General features: G+C 40.5%; 1 protein-coding gene across 1 annotated transcript; it reads right to left on the bottom strand.

The window, feature by feature from the left end:
• Positions 1 to 160: 160 nt before the first annotated feature.
• On the bottom strand, positions 161 to 12635 carry smarcad1a (SNF2 related chromatin remodeling ATPase with DExD box 1a). Its single transcript, XM_069523621.1, has 23 exons — positions 12164 to 12635; positions 10695 to 10833; positions 10479 to 10602; positions 10320 to 10389; positions 9589 to 9683; positions 9187 to 9303; positions 8473 to 8551; positions 7638 to 8347; positions 6734 to 6930; positions 6336 to 6426; positions 5897 to 5996; positions 5431 to 5490; positions 5126 to 5201; positions 4825 to 4960; positions 4566 to 4697; positions 4236 to 4331; positions 3965 to 4082; positions 3754 to 3869; positions 3155 to 3343; positions 2954 to 3072; positions 2571 to 2753; positions 2241 to 2350; positions 161 to 1185 (listed from the first exon to the last, which is right to left on the bottom strand). The coding sequence occupies exons 1-23, from the start codon at positions 12255 to 12257 to the stop codon at positions 1124 to 1126; spliced, it is 3213 nt and encodes a 1070-aa protein (XP_069379722.1). The 5' UTR covers positions 12258 to 12635; the 3' UTR covers positions 161 to 1123.
• Between the last annotated feature and the right edge of the window lie 227 nt (positions 12636 to 12862).

The raw sequence follows: 12862 nt of genomic DNA, 5'->3' as shown, positions 1-12862 counted from the left end.
GAATACAATCCCGAACTCAGCTGCACTCTGTTTGAGGAACTAATTTCGGTTTAGTTTTATTTGTCAAATCCCCCACTGTCCCTGCACATCTTTCATTATAGTACATGCAGGTACCTATTAGTCCTCCTGCTGAAGCCCAGTAGGCATAACCACACAAATATGTATTCCAATATTTATTATTAAGTTCAAACAGGTATCTAGAAATCATACAAACGACTTAGTAAAAGCGTTTACAGTAACACTTGTACACTTACAACACATTAGCCACTTGTACAGTACATGAATGCAGCAGCTGATTCCTCAAATCATCTTCTTTGTTGCTTGGCTCGAAAACTCAAAGAAACTAATTCAAGCACCATACTTAACGTCAAAACATTCTCTTGATTAATTTGCTGTCACCGACAGAAACAGAATTGGGATTGAAAGATGAAACTCAACACATCAGACTGACAGCGACAGAATATCATTTTCCAGATACTTGGCTGAAATTTTGATACAACCACAAGTGCCAAAATAGTTTTGAATAGAATGAAAATCTTTTGGATGTAAACTAATGTGTTTCAAAAGCACTGGCTGGTATGACAAGGATGCAACACTGTCAAGTGCCATTCTCTGAGCACCACCTGTTTCAGAGTGTAAGAATCATTACCATACAACAATTTTCAGGCTTCTCAGTGTACTCACATACAGTACAGTAATCTAAATGTACACAACACAAGGCTGTGTTGACGTAACATAAGTGAACTTTGTTTCAGTCTATATTTTCAGTACCAAACGTTGATGGTGTACTCCAATATGTTGTTTGCGCGGAACCCTCTAAAACCACGTTGTTTCAGGTTTCTACACTTTGGAATCTTTTAAGTAACATGTGAAGTGCATTATAATAAAAAGGCTAAGTTTTAGTTCAGCCTTCTCTGTAAATACTGGTCTCATAGACAAATGAGGAACATAAACTCGGAGCAGGTAAAAATAGTGTTTTAGGCACAGCTAGCACGCTACACAGTCAGTCAATCAGAATTCATTTTCAGAACCTCTGTTCTTGGTGGCATATGATTCTCAGTAGTTTCTGTCCAGGATCAAAGGAATGCTTTCAAAAACGTTTCAAGTTTCATGTGTTCGTGTATCACAGTCCCAGTGAAGCTTTGAGTAAAGATGCCATATCTTCAGGTATGACTCCCTCACCACCTGAAGAACAAACAGTGCTTTATTTCAGAAGGTTATGTTGCGGTAATTGCAAGTCAATTAACTTAAAGCTGCAAGCCACAAAATAAGCTAAAATACAGGGCCTGACTACGTCATGCTTCAGACCTGGTGCATACATGTTTCTCTGGAAACTAAAATAACAGATCCATGCTTGCTGCTGTTTTTGATTGAGGAGTTGATAATTATGCAGAATCAAAAAACATTTCAACAGATAAATAAACTGCTTGGCAGAACAGTAAAATGAATCTGTTGCACCTTATCCGAAGGGGGTTTAACAGCAACGTGGAGGTCAGGTGACAGGTGAGTTTACAGTGTTTAAGGTCAAAGTGCAGAAAAGAGGCAAAAAGTAAAAAATTTTTTAAATCAGCTTATTGAAGCTGAACTTAAAAATGTGGGGCAGACCAACAGTTTAACAAATATGAATCTGTGTCCCTGGACTGGCTTCAAAAACAAGGACCAGAGAGACTCGGATCACAACACACACTATCTTAACGTAGCCATTAAAACATTTCTTTATGTATTTACTTTTAGTTGCAAAGAGGTTCTAGATTAGCATCCATTTCTTTTCCAATCTTTTATTGTACCTGACAAAATTAATTTTATATGAAACTGTTGGTAACTATTACCTTTTTTAAATCTGCTGATTTTGTCTCCGTTTTATTTCGCTACCTTGTAAAGCACTTGGCAATCATCCTTGTTCCCCACCACATATGATTGTAAGTGACATCAACGTCAGACATTATACAGTGTAAAAAGATATTAACTTTTGTAACCAATAACATTAGGGCACAATACAGCTATACTACAGCTTATTTTGAACCATTCGTCATCATATGGTATACATGGCATTATTACAATGTAAAAAATGACCAGATTAAAGTTTAAACAGCGTGATCACAGGGTAGGTGTCGCTCCTCTGATCAGTTTCATTTACATTACTTGTACATCAAACTACACTTGTTTTAGGGTAATTATCAAATATGGTGATCATGCATTTGAGAAAATGTATGCGTGTGTAGGTGCTAGCGAGTCCTCACCCTGTTCAGCAGCAGTCATGTCCTGCTCCAGCTTTAGTTTCTTCTGTCCCAGCTGCAGTATGCAGTCCTCTATACTGCCCTTACTGATCAGCCTGATCACCTTCACAATCCTGATACACAAGAAAGTATGTTTGGTTCCTCAAGCCAATTAATACAATAATCGCAGTTCTGATGAGGTCTTAGAATAGCAATGAATAATGTACGGTCTTATTCTGAGATTTGAACCACATCAGAATGTGAATATAACAGGAATGGTTTCTTTCCATCCAACTGCTGATAAATAACAAGTCATTTCTTTGACAGGAAGATTAGTAACACATTACATCTTACCTCGTCTGTCCCACACGGTGACACCTGTCCTCTGCCTGTTTGTCATTGTAGGGGTTGCAGTCGATGTCATGTAGAATTACGACATTAGCTGACGTGAGGTTGATGCCCAGGCCGCCCGCACGAGTGGACAACAGGAACACAAATATGTCAGGGTCCGTATTGAACTCATCAATCAACACAATCCTGCAGAATGAAGAAATCATTTCAGTCATTAGATGCGACACAATTTTACGGAAGAGGATTAGGGCCACTGTGGAAAAAAAAGAATTCTGAGAAAAAGTCTACACTAATTTACTTTTATATAACTTATGCATTGTACAGGGGGGACATTTAGGAAAGGGTTAACCAGATCAACAATTGGATAATGCCCAACTCTAACTGACCTGTCGGCTATGGGTGTAGATCCATCCAGTCGGACGTAACGATGCTTGTGATGTTTCAGCAGCACTTCCACAATGTCCAGCATCATGGTGAACTGACTGAATAAAACCACTCTGTCGCCCTGTTGGAGTAAATGATAAGAAATTATCTTTTACTCCTTCGATATAGTCCACACACACGTGATTCTGTACATTAGTACATACCTTCTTTTTTAGAGAGGCCAGTAGCTCTTTGAGGTAGTGGAACTTCCCAGAGTCAAGCAGGAGATTGTTTTCAAGCTGGTAGGAGCTGATGGTGGAATACTGCTGGCACAGACGATGCAGCTCAAAGTCGGACATCACCTCCATGTCCTCCTGGATCAGAGCAGCATCTGCATCAAAGTGAGTTGGCTCCTGAGGAAACAGAAAAGTGGAGGAAACTTTTATGGAGAACTCACATGGAGAAGTTGGATGCTTCAACTGAATCTCTGTTTATTCACTTTGGCTTAATGTGTAGCCAAACCGCACTGTGATTGTGGTATCTTTAGTTTGCTTGCATTGCGTGCGATAGAGGATGAGACAAGTCCTTATTTTCAAAAAGGTTGCCCAGGCACCAGCCAATCAAACATACAAATTAGCCTGGAGAGAGAATGCAGCGACTGAGCTTGGTGTGTATTTATCAAGGTGTGTAGTTTATTTCCCATGTGCTGCCCTTTAGCATAGCATAGACAACTATCATGGCACGTTGGCCACAGTCATGAAAAGATTTTAGATGGGGAAAAAACACAGTAAAAGAAAAAAGATGGTGAAAGAGGAGGACTGACCTTGAGCATGAGTTTGCTCATGGCTTTGAGCTTCTCTGTGGTGAAGTACTGTCTGTGAAGCAGTGGGTGGTTGGCCATCTTTCTCAACTGCATCATCACATTACACAGCTCCCGCTCTGTAGAGACATGATTAACCATGCATTAATATCCGTTATTTTTTTACAAAATAATGCTATTATTAACAATGGTGCAGACATAAAATTAGGCTTACTCTCGCCGATGGTGGAGGCCTTGAGTTTTTTTAAGAGTTTCTCGTACAGCACCTGCTGCTTCTCACTCATCGAGCAGGACTCCACCTTCTCCTCCTTCGCTGGCAGCTGCTTTAGAACCTGGAGGAAGGAAACATCATGAGTTATTTACACTTAATCACAGGGTTTTAACTAATATTTTTATAAACACAATAGAGAAAGTAGAGAAAAAAGAGAGAGAAAAGAAAACTGAAAGATTTTATTGTCGAGTGCTCATTTAGAGGATCAACTTACCTCACTCTTGACTCTTCGGAGTATAAACGGTTTCATGATGAGTTTGGCCTGAGAAATACGATCCCTTTCAAAACTGCTCTGCTCCTCGTGGGATTTCTGACAGATAACATAGAACATTACACGTAACACTTTCATCAGATCGGAATAGAAAAGACACATTTTTGCTGAACTAGTCGTGTAGCATGCAATATTTCCTTTTATATATCACAATAATTTCAAGTAAAGAACTAATAACATCAAGCAATGATGTTATATTGCCAGGTTGTGTAGTTTCAAATGGAGTGGCCTTACAAACTGAGCTCACTGTGCTTCATACACAGACACACTTACCATAGAAAACATTTTGGTGAGCTGTGTCGTGGTGCTGGAGAACATAGAAGGCATGATGAAGTTGAGGAGAGACATCAACTCTAAGAGGTTGTTCTGTAAAGGAGTTCCTGTCAGCAGCAAACGATGCTCTGCCTAGAGGAAAAGAGAGAGAGAGACATCCCAAACTGTAATAAACACAGGAAGGCAAGTAAAAGCATGATGGCAGATATGAAGACAGAGAAATGATTGTGGTGGAGAATACATTACAAATTGAACTAACATTAATAGCCATGAGGTGGCGATAGCGCAGGGTGCTCATGTTCTTCAGCATGTGACCTTCATCAAACACAGCATACTTCAGACTCAGCTTGCGGAAAAGGCTGCGGTCACTATCGTTTCCTATCGCCAAGTTGTATCTGTAAAACAAAGCAAACAGACAAAGTGATGCAGTAATAAACCTGGAGAACTAATTGGCGTTGTGATTGGTTGTGCATGACAAATTTCCTCATTTGGTCTTCAAGTGGCATAATAAAGAAAATGATCGGCAACAAATGAAGCAGGTGGTCTGTGTGTTTGCTCACGTGGTCACTATGACGTTGAAATCAGAATTGTCAGTGAGGATGTCGTGTCTGAGGTAGCGACGGTCCTCCACAGATCCTGTAAAGAACAAAAACATAAGGTCATAGTGTAAGAAAAAAATATGACATTTGTTCGATAAATTTACTGATCAGAATTTGAGGCTGGTTAAGGGCGTGTACACACAATAGCAAGGTATCCAAAAAACTATTTCCTCATGTTCACACAGCAGGCAGTAAACCAGACCTGTTCAGCATTGTGTGCATTTACTGAAAGATTTCAATGTGAAAAGAGGAATGAGGAGTCTTACCGTAATAGATTAGAACATTGAGGCTTGGACACCACAGCTTCAGCTCTCTGACCCAGTTATCTGGAAGACAGAGACATTTAATTTAGCATGAATCACAAATCAACAATTCATTTGTGAGAAAAACAGGTTAGACTAAGAGTGCCCTTTTCCTTTTATGGAGGCTAATACCACTTTCTTAATTGCTATGTACTTATTTAAAAGACCTCTCAGAGACTGTACAAAAGGCAAGGTCAGAATGAGTTTATGACACACCTACAGTAGAGGATAGAATTCCTTTATCACCAGCAGTAACTGTTACCAAGATTGATTCGGGGAGTTGTGTAGAGATACAGAAGGAATGTCGGAACATTCTTAGCAGTCTAAGAAACAATCATGTCATCATGTTTAACATCAGTATCTAAATATATGTTGTTCAGTTTACATAACATGATAGGAAGCAAAGTATGTGATTTGTGGAGACTATTACCCAGCGTAGAGGACGGCACAATGATGAGATGAGGACCCTCTATTCCATTCTCGTATAGCTGGGCCAGAAATGCTATGGCTTGGATAGTTTTCCCCAAACCCTAAGAGGGATGAAGGAGAGAGGGAGGAGAAAAGAGGGACGGTGAGATACACAGTCGGTCAGATATCAAACTCAAAGATTAAAAAAGGAGGAGCCAGGTGGAGGGATATTAAAAGATTTATGAACATCTGTGTTTCAGATCATATTCACCCAATGTAAACAGAAGATATCCTGACACACTTCACCCACAGTGCAGCTTTACTAAACTATAAAAAACAATGTTCACAAAAACTTAAACTTAGCTATGACTGATGTTCACATGTTTATTCGTGTACGCTTGTGAACAAATGTTTGTAGTACACCTTGCCTCTTTGCACTGGTCCGAGGTTGGTTGTCTTACCATTTCATCAGCCAGGATAGCACTGAGCTTGTGCTCATGGAGGAGCAGCAGCCACTTCAGACCAATCAGCTGATAGGGCTTCAAGTGGAACCTGAAAGACAACCAATAACAGGCTGAGAACAAGAATCTGATATTCAATCTTATTAAAACACATACTGTAAGTTGTTTCTGATGGTTCCTATTTTCATTTAGTAATCATTTAAGAAAACAAATACACTAAAATGGAACCCTTGCAATGTAACACCTTTAAAGCCACCAGTTATGAATGTCTGTTAAGACATAAAATCACCAAGAGAACTCCCATTATGTCTGAGCATGCCTTCTATGATGTTAAGATGACTTAAACATTTTGTTTGAGGGAATATTCAGAAATTACTCTTAATGTGCATTTTACTCACTGGCTGTTGAGTATGCTGGGCTGTTTCATGGCCCCTGTGCCCTTCTCCATCACTTCTGTCACTTGTTTGACCATTTTTGAGGAAATAGTCTTACACTTGGACATGAGCCCCAACACCACCTTCCGCTCCTTGAGGACAAGTCTGCAGCCGATGAGTAAATCCTCTGACAGTCCATTGTCCTTATGAAAGACTTCAACCTGAAGAGGACAGAACAAACGGTTCAGACAGTGTTTCAAGTACCCTCAAGATACACCACTAATCACTACTGCACAATTTACAATGGTATTTGCCGTGTTAACCACAGACCACACCTAAAGGAACCATCATCTATGAAGAGACGTTGTGGTCAAATGAAGAATAAAACAGTTATTCAAACATGTTTTGTATGAGTTTAAAAACTCTCAAGATATCTATGATCAGGAAAATCAAACATTAAGTGTGACTATGTTTTCTGTATTTGGTTTATATAAAAGATTAAATACGTTACTACCCAATTTTTCCATCAGGAGATCCTGTGATAGTTATTGTGCATCATTGCCTTCAGTATTTACTTGATGATGGGTAGATAAAAATAAAGAGGCTGTTGAAAGGCTGATGACAGAGCATGTGTCAAGAGGTGTGGCACTTTGCTAATCAATAGATATTAGAGGGGGTCTCTGTTCTACAGAGAATTTGGAGTAGTGAACTCAGTAAGTAAATATGCTGTGAATCAGAAAAGAGCACCTTTTCCAGGTATTCTGTAGAATGTTTTTGGACCCTAGGACTGGCAGTAGCTGTGTTTTTCCTCATTTTCCCCATTGATACATTGTGCAGCTGTTTAATTTCCCATAAAGGAATCACCTGCATGTACTTGATATTTCATTATCTATTTGATTCATTTGTTTGGAAACACACGTTCTCTCACCAGGCTTTGCCAGCTATCGAAGGGTCTCAGCTCCACTATTTTCAGGGCCTTTTTAACAGAACAGCCAGCTATCAGCGACAGCTCATCTCTTGATGCCTCCTGGAAAAACTTGAGCACCTCCTTCTTTATTTCTGTCATGGCACCTTTAGTGTCGAGCTCCTCATCAGAGTTCTCGAACTCGCTGCTAACTGTGTCCTCTTCATCGTCATTTTCCCCCTCAGAACTGACATGTTCATCTGAGGCACGCGCCTTTCTCTTTCTCTCTGCTGCCCGTTTCTTCGCTATACTCGTGCCACTGGCAAATCTGGACAGCATCTGGGCAGTGGATGAAGAGGAGGAGGAGGAGGACGGCTTTAGGGAGGAAGAGGTAGTTGTTTTCTTGACAGAGGAGGACGAAGACACTGGGTGAGAACTTTTTTGTAGCCACGTATTCAGAGTGGAAGCTCTACTTGTGTTGGGTATGGAGACTTTGATGTCTTCTGGGTCTGACTCGTCTTCACTGTCTTTTGACACTTCTGTATCATCTGTACTGTCTCCATCTGTTTCACTGACAACTGTGTAGTCTTTAGAGTTCACATGACCATTCCTCATTTTACTGTCTCTGTTATCTTTGTGGCTCCTCAACTCTTTGTGGTCCCTGCTCGACTTGTCTTTATTCTTTGATTTGCTGGATTTCTTTTCTTCGGACTCAGGTGTGCTGAAGCTGGTATCTGACACCAGGAAAAAACAACAGTCTGAATCAGTATGAGTGGACAACAGGAATGTTAAAAGTACACATGTGCATGAAGTCAATGAAAAGATGGCTGGACTCAGAATTAAGATAAGGTGTTCGCACCTGGGTCTGAGAACATCTGGAGAACCTGCAGAGCCTCCTCAGCATTCCAGTCATGTTCCTGCAGCACCAACCGCAGCTCCTACAATAAGGGGAGAGAGCTTTAATACAAAATCCACGAAAATGCTAGTCTGGTTCGGTGGTAAAGTGTAAAACAGATGATAGAAAGTGCTCTGCTTTGCTTAGGCATCATTTAACACAGACAATGGAAGAGTAGCATCTCTGTTAGTGAATGATTTATTGTTCATTCTTTTGTCCTAATCTCAAGGTTGAAAATTGAAACATTCGTCCCTCCATACTGTATTTGTCATTCGGCAAATAATGAAAGTTACGGCTATGACCCTAGTAAAACACATATTTCCCTTCTTTCTACTGTGAATTTCGGTTGAAAGCTGGTTTAGTTTTTGAAGAATTTCTTCCAAGTATAAATTTGTAAGATGATGAATAAGTGCACAAATTGTCATGAAGGGTGAATGTGCTACGGAATGGTTTTAAACTGCGAGGCAACTCAAAGCTGGGAGGAGAGCGATACCTCTCCCTTCCTCTGGTGGAACATCACATAAAACTGTATCAAGTTTAGTCACAAACATAGAACAGAAGTCACGTTTAGTTGACTATGGTCAGTTCAGGAGGCTGGAGTCAGACTGTACTGAAAAGAATCTCATAACAAGGTGGCTTGGTGAGTTACAGAGAAGGACAGTGTCAGTGTGTCCTCACCTCCTTGTCCTGGTCAGGAAACTTTTTCTGCAGTCTTCTCACCATGGCTTCCTGCTTCTCCCAGCTTGGCTCATTAACTTCATCTTTATCATCGTCATCTTCATCTTCATCAGAGATCTTTTTTTGTTTTAAGATGAAAAAGTATTAAATAAAATACTGAGATGTGGAAAGTAAACCCAAAATGATCACACCAATGTTAACATCATCACACTCAACACACAATCAATCAGATCTATAAGAAATGCTTGCAGCTGTGTAAGTGCATCATACACTAATCTTCATTAAAGCTTCTTACAACGCATATATATTTGTATGTGAAAATTTAAATTTCTACTGTGATAATATGTACATGTTATTCCATTATTATTTAAATCTTAAGGGTTGTAACATTAGTTATCTCACCTCTGACGTTCTCATCTTCTTGCTCTCTTGAATCTCACCACTGTCCTGAGAACTGCTGGATCCATCCAGCTTTCTCTTCCTGTCTTGTTCTGGAGCTGAGGAAAAAAAAAACATTTATCTCAGTGGTGCCACAGGAATGAGAAACGTAGCCAGCGAGGCAGCTATTGTTTATTAGGCCAACCCTTTGGCTTTACTGCAACATATTTTAAACGTGAAAAGAAATATTTCATATATCATTTCATATACCTCTGTATGTGCACCCAGTTCAGATATACTGTTTTGCAACAAGTTTTCTACCTGACAGCTTTGAGAATGAACCAAACATTATTGACAACAAATCCAAAACTTTTCCTCCATCTTCATTATCCTCGTGATTCGGTAAGGATTTAGCAGTAAATGATTTGAATGAGTAACAATGCATCTTTATGCATTCTAATGTATAACATTCACTATTTTACATATCATTGCACATGGCCGCTTTTTCATCAGTTAGTAAATTTAGTCAGAAGAATCTGAGTGGTTAATGTTACAAGAGTTCTGTAAAATACAAAAAGGGTTTTGTAAAAAGAGGAGGCAGACTCCCACACAGTACAGGATGATCAGACTTTTAATGTGCATCTGTCTTGATTCTGAAGCAGTGGTGGTAATAACTATGTAGCGACTGGGAATCACTAAAACCATGAACATAGAATTGATGCAGTCATCCAAGTCCTTATTGCTAGATTACTTACCTTTGTTATCAGAGCACTTTAAAAAACAGGCATCAACAGCCGCTTCCAATGTGCTTGTGCTCCCAATGACCTGAAAACAGAACAGAATGTGCTTTGTACAGCGAGCTAAAGGTTGCCATGTGTCATCCAGGAGTTTAACTCGTGTGTTATATGCCTCACCTCAAGTAGCTCCTTCCTCGTCAATTGAGGAAACATCTCTTTAAGCCTGTTAGTTTTGTCCTCCAACTTATTGTCCTCAGTATCTGCATCTGATGCCTTTTTGGATGATTTCCCAATTGGATTCCTGTTGAAATAAAGGCAACACGAATGTAAAACAGTACTAATCCCCACGAATGTGACACAATTGAAAATGTTATCATTTTAGCTGACACTTACTTGGATTTCTTACTAGTTGTTACTCTGGTATTTGGTTCAGAGAGGACTTCGTCATCTTCTAAGTCGATAGAAAGGACTTCCTCATAAACCACTCCTCGCGCATGGGACTTTGGTGGAGCTTTGACAGGTTTCATCTGAGCTGAAAACCAAGATGGTAAAAACAAGTGGGCAGATGCTCTCACAGCAATAATTGGGTAATGATGGCTTTGTTCGGGCAAGGTGTTAACATCCGTCCCGAGAGAGACGATCACAGGTAGAGAGTTTTAAGCTTGTCTGTTCACACCTGGTATTAAAATGCTTCCTGAATGTGTCTCTTGTGACCACTTGTGATTGGATCTTATTTCCCCAAAATATATGCAAATAACCATGTTTGTCATTTGTGTTCACAAAGACCAAATTATGTTTTGACTCAGTCCGAGTTTACAGATGTGTCAGACGACAATGTTTAATTGTGAGTGTGTGAAAGGAGAGAATGTGGCCACATCCGTCTCAGCTGAACACCCCTCACCTCACCTCACCCACCAAACATGAAAAAGAACCTGCGGTAGCTTCAGTTGTCATAACAACTCAAAAGGTGTTTAGTTTGTCCAGTCTCCATAGAGAGGGTCCCCTCAATGTAAATATAAAGTATTTAAATATAAAGGGCCTTTTCTGGGGTAAAGAAAACTACAATTCATACAATTTATATGAAACTACTAGTGAAAACATCATGAGGATTATTCTACATTAAATTTCTGACAATAGTTCCTTTTCACCTAAATCTTACACACTGGACCTTTAAGACCTGAACCACTTATAATCAGATCTCTCTTCAAGTTCTGTCAGTCTCCATCGTCATAAACCGACAGTGATACTGGCTGTTCTCTATTTAGCACAAGTGATGAGTTAATAAGGAGAGAGTCACCTGGCAATTATGTGCTGTATTTTTACAAGTTGCTATCAAACTACAAAAATAATGACACAATACTAACAGTGTAAAAAAATTACTACGTCACTTTCTTTGGAATCCATCTAACTTTCTCCTTTTAAGAAAACCGTTGAAACCACACATTAAAGATGGTGGATATGTGAGGGACCCGGACCAGGAGGTGTGGCCTCACATAAAATGCATCTTGACAAACGTACAAACTTTAACTACAGGTATGTGCTGTGTTGACATGTGTGACATCATCACGCCATTGTTGAGTGATGTTAATCTGGTCTGGAAGCATGAAGAGTAGGATGACATTGTCTCTAAGCTCCACTAACACACTCTCATGATTAGTACCTCCATGCTGGGCTGAATTAGCCCTGTTCAAATTGACTGTGCAGTTTCAACACAGCAGAACCACCTCACTAAACAAAAACGATATCATAATATGAAGGGTTGGGGGAGGGCTGCATATTAATAGCATGACATAACTAGTGATGCTAACGATAGCATGTGTGACACATCTGGCTTCCAGCAGTGGAAGCTAACGGTAACGTACCTGGCTTATTCTCCTTCTCTGACTCTGGGCTGTTGGAGCCGCTGTCCTGCGCTTTCTTGTCGAAACGAAAACGGTCCAAATTGAACAAACTCATCTTAGACACAGACTAAATCTCGGCTGACAGCGGCGGCCCCTTTGTCTCTCTTCCGTCGGCTCTGTTTTCTGCCTCCAGTCGCATGTAGCAGCGTCTCTTCCCGTTAGCCGATGTGACAAACTAGCTACCGGGCGAGTGTTAGCATAGCAGCGGGGGCAGGGGAAAGCTCGAAGGCGGCGGCGTTGAACCGAGTGACTGCGTCGTTTGTAGCCTCGGTGGTTTGAAACGCATCGATCAATGGCGGAGTGGTTCAGTATCAAATGAAGCTGCTGGGTCTTCAGCTCGGTTCCGCTCCTGGTATCACGATAACAGCCGGTTTCCCGCGAACTGAGGCGGCCGCGCAGGATGCAGAGCCGACTCCTCTCATTGGTCAGAGCAAGCGGTGGGCGGGACTTAACGGATGTATCAAGACAGTACACTGCAGCACACTTCCGGTTTAGCTCAAACTCTCTTTCGCAGGTTAAATTTCTGTTGTTAGTGACGCTCCTACCAAAAGGAGGGGAACTATCTTGACGTGTTGTGGTGATGTAAGATTTGAACGAGCTGGACGTGGGTTCGAAGCTTTGGAAAGTGTAATAGTGAAGAGGTGATATCAGAGCAATGGG

The sequence above is a fragment of the Paralichthys olivaceus genome, chromosome 4, assembly GCF_024713975.1.
Source record: "Paralichthys olivaceus isolate ysfri-2021 chromosome 4, ASM2471397v2, whole genome shotgun sequence".
Taxonomy (NCBI): Eukaryota; Metazoa; Chordata; class Actinopteri; order Pleuronectiformes; family Paralichthyidae; genus Paralichthys; species Paralichthys olivaceus.
The sequence above is the reverse complement of the archived record's forward strand: the minus strand, read 5'-3'. Positions and strand labels throughout refer to the sequence as shown.

Bases quoted from the DNA above. Each gene is read 5' to 3' on its own strand.
- smarcad1a (XM_069523621.1), bottom strand. From the start codon at position 12,257: ATGAGTTTGTTCAATTTGGACCGTTTTCGTTTCGACAAGAAAGCGCAG. The intron at 10,390-10,478 runs GTGAGGCATATA...TTCTGTTTTCAG, and splicing joins CGAGGAAGGAGCTACTTGAG to GTCATTGGGAGCACAAGCAC. The intron at 4,332-4,565 runs GTAAGTGTGTCT...GTTATCTGTCAG, and splicing joins TCACCAAAATGTTTTCTATG to AAATCCCACGAGGAGCAGAG.